Source organism: Merops nubicus, unplaced genomic scaffold (genome assembly GCF_000691845.1).
Source record: "Merops nubicus isolate BGI_N331 unplaced genomic scaffold, ASM69184v1 Scaffold48004, whole genome shotgun sequence".
Classification (NCBI taxonomy): domain Eukaryota; kingdom Metazoa; phylum Chordata; class Aves; order Coraciiformes; family Meropidae; genus Merops; species Merops nubicus.
The window spans coordinates 1-6,005 of NW_008605794.1; the positions used below are offsets into that span (position 1 = coordinate 1).

A 6,005-nucleotide genomic window follows, 5' to 3' on the forward strand; every position below is an offset into this window, starting at 1 on the left:
CGCGTCCGTGGCCTTCCCAGCACTCCGATCGCGAGAGCAGTACAAGCCATAGAAAGAACATCTCTTAGACACCTCGGAATAAATACAGCCCGCGGGCACGGGGGGGAGGCAGCGTGAGCTACACATGCAGCGACGGGACACTCACAAGCAGCCGTGACAACAGAGACGTGTGTGGAGGTGCGCTCGGACTGGGCTGCGACGGGACGCGAAATGTGTGTGAAGACGGCTGGGGGGCTGGCCGGGCACGGTGCTCTTCTCCACAGAAGCAGGCGGGGTAGCCCAGCTACATCTCTGTTTCTGCTAAGAGGCCGTCACCAAGCCCTGACGTCATCAGGACCATCTGGGAGCTGGAATCTGTGTCGAGAGAGAGAAAAAAAACATGTAGACTGAAGACCACAGGGCTGCAGTCCAGCTCCAGAGGCGAGGATGAGGAATTAGAGTGCTGCAGGGTGGGAAGTGAACTGCTGAGAGGATTGTGAGATTAAGTAGTAACTAGGTCTGCTCTGGCCGCACAGCAGAACAGAATCGATGTTTGGGGAGGGGAGGAGGCAGAGACAGCAGCAGGAGCCCAGGGTGGGCATCTGCATTTGTTATCTTGGCTGTCGAGAGGAACATCAGCTCTGAACCCCCCCCAATGCTTCCAGGTGATACTGGTTGTGCTGACCCAGCTGTTTCCTTACTCAGCTTTGTGCAGGCCTTTAAATCTGCACTCACCAGGCATCTTTTCAGCTAGAGAGATGGTGTCCAGGTGGGATGGGCTAGCAGACTGCAGGCCAGCCAAACCCACACAGGGTGGTGGCCTTGCCTTCCCAAGAGCAGGGAACGCAGCAGGCAAGCAGCCATTTCATGGCAGCAGACGCCTGGAAATCATGATTTTCTGTGCTGCATGAATGGAGGGTTTGTGCAGCCTTCTCCTGCCTGCCTCAGGAAGGTGAGGGCAGCTTGCTGGCTTTGCCATGGCACAGAGCTCCAGCCAGGAATGCTGTGATTCTCCCCATGCCAAGGGAATCAGCTGCAAAGAGGATGGGCACACATAACAAGTGAGAAACTCAGCAGGGCACCAGATTCCCATCCAGAAGCCTTTTTAAACAGAAAAAAAAAAAAGTTTTTTCTCCTCCTGTGTGAGGGAGGAGACCTTTAGTGCCTGTGTGCTTCAGATTGAGTCTTACATGTTCAAAACTGCTGCATGGAATCTCTATTTTGAGGATCAGTTTCTGGAAACTGGATCAGTTTCTGGAAACTGGCTAGAGCTGTCAGTAAAGGACTTTTATAGATCTAATAAACAAGGATGTTGTGAGGTCCAGGGCATGGTTGTGGTTATCTGCTGCTAGTCTGATATGAAAACTGGGAGGAGGGAAGGATAACAAAAGGTAAAAAAACCCCTCACAACAAAACAAAACCAAACCCAAACCAGGAGAATCACAAGGTAGGCATGGCAATATACAATGTCATATATACAAACAACACACAAGAAGCTCCTGTTTTATCCATAATACACCTTATTTTCTGTTGCAAGCACCAGACAGGCTGTGGCACCTGGCGAACCCATCACATTTGGAACACAGAGATAGGAATAGCTGATGTTCTGCGGATTGTAGGGAGGTTCTGGAAGCAGTGAGGAATGACATGAGTTTTGGCTAGGCTACCTGGCAAAGGCCTCGGAGATCTTTAATACTCCTGCCCTTGAGTTTTAAGACTTTGCACAAAGATTTTGTTCCTGCAGCATCAGGGAAAACGCCTCTGAGGTGCCATTTCACTCTTTGCAGCAGCCGCATTGTCCTTGGAGGCTGCCTCTCCAAGCACAGCTCAGCCCAACGCTATTTAACATGAAGGTTGTGCATGGAGGCTGTATAGAGTTTGCAGGGAGAAGGGACAGACCCCATTCATCAACTCTGCCATGAGACCAGTGGTGCTGGAAACACCCCAGACAACCCAGCTCCTGCCCATCAGCCCCTGTCCACAGTCCAGGTTTCAGAGCTCTTACTTGTCTGGCAGATCCAGGGGTTCTTCTCCCTGGCTGTGACTTCACGAGCCTCCGTCTCCTCCTCTTCCTCACCCTCTGAAAGCAGGTCAGAGATTTGCTGCTGCAGCTCAGGACTAATGTTATTCTCTGCCAGGATGAGTGTCCGCAGGGCTGTGGGGTAATTCTCTACCATGTCCAGCAAGGTCTAGGTGGAGAGTGAGACAAAGAGGCTGACAAGCAGCATGAACAGCAGTTGGCTGAGCAGAAATGTTGTCTCCCTGCAAACTCTAGCCCTCCTCTTCTTACCCTTACTTACCCTTATTCTTGACCTCTCTTTGCCAGGCTTTCTGAGGGCCTGACAGCTTCCCATCTTTCTATGGGAAGAGCTGAGGCTGGATTTCCTGGCTCTGTCTAAAGAGGAACGGACTGCTCTACACCCTGTTGCTGCCTCACATCTAGGCTCCCCCCCTCTCACTACTGGGAGCTGGGGCTCTGAGAGGAGAGCCTGGGCTACCAAGCCTTGGCCCCTATCTGCCTACAGACCTTTAGCTCTGATCCACAGTCACAATTCCCATGCCTTACTCCTTCCTAGAAAACTGAACTACGAGCAGAGCTGCCATGTTTCTCCCTGCTGACTTGAGGGGCGTCCAAGAGCCCTAGGTCAGAACTGTGGCTTACAAGCTCCTCCTGTAGCCAAATGCAATGGGCCAGGGGAAAGCAACAGCACCCCTGGGTGCAGGGAGGGAAGGGGGTGCATATGGACTCTGGGAGGGGGATAGAGGCAGGCTCAGGTCCTAGGGATTCTATAGATGGCCAAGACGTATGTCCTTGAGACATCAGTGATGCTGTAGAGTAACTGTAGGCTCCCATACCTGGGCTGACTGATTGGTAAGTCCTGTTCCCTCCAAGTCCAGAACTTCGAGGGTTCGACTGGAGGCCACAGCGACGGCGAGCATCCCTGCCACCTGGTCACCTGTGGGAGAAGCAAATCAGGGCTCTCAGCAGAGCCTGCCTCCCCTCGTGTAACACCACATGCCCTCATAGGCCTGGGGCTGTCAGGGAAACATCCTCCAAGCATTTCTGCCAACAGATCACCTCCAAATCTTAGCTACCTTGGTGGAAAAAAAAGAGCTGTTAACTGAGAAAAGAGCCAAGGTGAAGGTGCACCATTTTGTGGTTACAGGAACACTCACTGGTTGTCTGGGGGGGAATATGAAGGAACACAGCGAAATTGGTTTTATTCCCCAAGGAACCGTAACTTTCCAAATCTCTTTCCTACTCAGGGATGCAAGGGGCTTTAACAGCCCCTGTAAGGCATCCCAGATTTAGAAAAAACAGCTGAATACCCCCGTCTAGGAGGAGGCTGAGGACAGAGAGAGGACTCCACACCAGCTGATGGACTGCCTCTCTGGAAAGTGGGCAGACTTCTGTGGGGTGGGTGCAGCAGGACCAGGAGCACTCAAGATTGATGCTGGTGAAAAGACAAGACTCCAGTGTGCACTCCTGACATTCCCTGGCAAGTGCCCAGATACCACAAAGCTGTGACACCTTCTCATGGGAAAAAAAACAAACAAACCAGGCTGCTGTCAGGTAACAGCCTGGAGCCTTTCCTGCCCAAGAGGAGGTACCTGGTCAGACAGACAGGGCCTGGAGGGAGTCTGTTTCCAGACAGGGTGAGGAGGGGAGCACCCTGACGATGCTCAGGGAGGCACGGCCTGGTCTCCTCTTCACCACCTTGTAGCAGAGCTGGAGAGAGTTGGTTTCTATGGCAACGAGTGCCAGGCTCTCCTCCTCCTCCCCGCTATGAAGGGAAGATGATGGGGGGAGCACAAGGACACACTGCATGTGCCAAGCCAGCATCAGTGCCCAGGGCTTCAGGATGAGGGGAGATGACAGCAAAGGTGGTGAAGCAGGCAAGGCACAACTTCCTTTCTGCACCTCCCCAAAGGGCATGTGTAGCCACCTCACACAAGCAGAGCAGCAAGGCTGGCTTGCCCTACAGCCAAAGCTGCCTGGCAGGGTGAACTCACTGCTGGGGAACTCAAGACACCTATGCAAGAAGCTGCCCCATCTGGTTGGTGATGCTCTACCACCTTTCTAGACCTTGGCCCTCAGTCACCCACCAATGCAAATCACACAAATGCTGAAAGGCAGGAGCACAGTGTCCCCTGCTCCTCCTCCCTGGCCCTCCCAGCTTACCCAGGGGATTGTAGTCCAGGTTCAGCACACGGAGCTGTGAGCTGTGAGCCACTGCAATGGCCAGGCGTCCCCAGCCTTTGCTTGTGACGCCTGGGTTGGCACTCAGCGTTAGCTCTTTGAGGCCTGGAGAAGAGACAGAAGCCAAAACAGAGCCTTAGGGTCACCAAAGCAGTCTCAGGGGAAGTAGTTCAGATGACCAGAATAGCAATGAGTCGTGTCCCCTGTACTCTGATGGGTTAAAGGGTTTGGTTTGCTCTGACAACCATCACCACATATTGTGCTGATCAGTGAAATATTTCACTGCCTTTAGCAGTAGCCCCTCATTTGCCCACATGGTGCCTGCCCCATTTCTCTACTCTCCCAACCTGTGTCCCACTTACCCTAAATAGCAAACACAATGGAAACAAGTAAGGGTGTGCAAGGTGACTGACTAGAGAAGGAGGTGACACAAGTTGGAGAGAGGATAATGAGGACAGTAGGCTCTGAAACTTGCACCTGGGATGGGTGCCCAGCAGAGATAACAGCATCAGTGGCACTGTAAGCACACAGAGAAGGTGCTAGGGAGAGGTGGAAAGCACCTGGAGAGTCAGGAGAGAGGGGTGGTGTTACTTCAGCATGTGACAGATCTCAGCTTAACTGGCCCACTAGCCTCTGACCACCAAAGATCATCCCTGCAAAGACCTGAGTCTTGGATCTAAGGCTATGACCATGCAATACACACTCACAGAGAGCACCTACCAGCAAGGGAAATTCCCAGGCACCAACAGTAAAGCCAAGTGCTGAGGTGGGGGCACAGCATACATTTATCTATGGTCATGATCAACACGGAAACTCAAAATAATAAATTGAAAGTCCAGACTGTCACCTCCTCCAGTTTCAAATGCTCTTGTCATGAACCAGAAGCAACCTGTTGGTCCCTGAGCTCCAAAATGCCATCAGGAATAAATCAATAGCAGAAAGTCCATGCCTGTATGAGAAAACCGCTCCTTTCTTGCTTGGCTTTTCTGCTTTACTTAAGTTGGAGAAAGAAATTCCTCAGCCCAGGCAGATCACAGAACCTGCCTCCTCCAGGCCGAGGACTTACTGCTGCATACACCTGCTCTACGTGGAAGCTCCACCGGTCATTGTGCAGCCCACAGCTGCTGGTGCTTACCGGACTTGGCCCCGTCAGGTGGCAGGAGCCCACAGATAAGGTTGATGCCTTCATCACCCAGCATGCAGTCTCCTAGGTCCAGAGCCACCAGTGAGGGGTGGATGGAAAGAGCAGGGTTGAGGAGGGCCAAGCCTGCATCTGTCAGGGGACTCCCATGGAGGCTGTGCAGGTAAAAGGGAAAATTACTATAGAGCCTTCTTTCTGGGGGCTAAGTAACCTGATGGGGAGGGGCACGCAGATGAAATGAGGAGGATGACAAATCCTAGCCCTGGGATGGGGAGAAGCCTCAGCTGTGACCTCTGCAGTGACCAGGACAGGGAGGTGCAGGGGAAGCCGGGGGTGCAGGGGCAGCCCCCTCCGCCGGGGCAGCTGGGTTGGAGGGGCCGGGAGTGAGAGCCGGGGCCATGCCCGAAAGCCGGGGCTGTGCCCAGGTGGCAGAGGCAGAGCTGGGTGAAGGCTGCAGGGTTACCCTCTGCAGCGTCAAGGGCATTTTTTCTCCAACGAGGCTCGAATTCAGGGGCTGGCGAGGAGCTGCGAGCCCCCGAAAGATGCGTCACCGCGCGGGAGGGTCCGGGAGCACCCCCGCAGCCCCCGGCCCGGCTGTACTCACAAGAGGGACTGGACGGAGCGGTTCGCCTTCAGGGCCTCGGCCAGCTGCTTGACGCGGTTGATGTTGGAGACGATGCCCAG

At 53.7% G+C, this 6,005-nt stretch overlaps 1 protein-coding gene across 1 annotated transcript; it reads right to left on the reverse strand.

Annotated features, from left to right (window-relative positions):
- Positions 1-191: 191 nt before the first annotated feature.
- Positions 192-6,002, reverse strand: LRRC73 (leucine rich repeat containing 73; the record flags this gene model as incomplete). Its single annotated transcript, XM_008939434.1, has 6 exons — positions 192-354; positions 1,985-2,168; positions 2,836-2,936; positions 4,163-4,285; positions 5,316-5,476; positions 5,926-6,002. Coding segments are annotated over 6 exons (717 nt in total), but the record flags the coding sequence as incomplete, so codon positions are not given.
- Between the last annotated feature and the right edge of the window lie 3 nt (positions 6,003-6,005).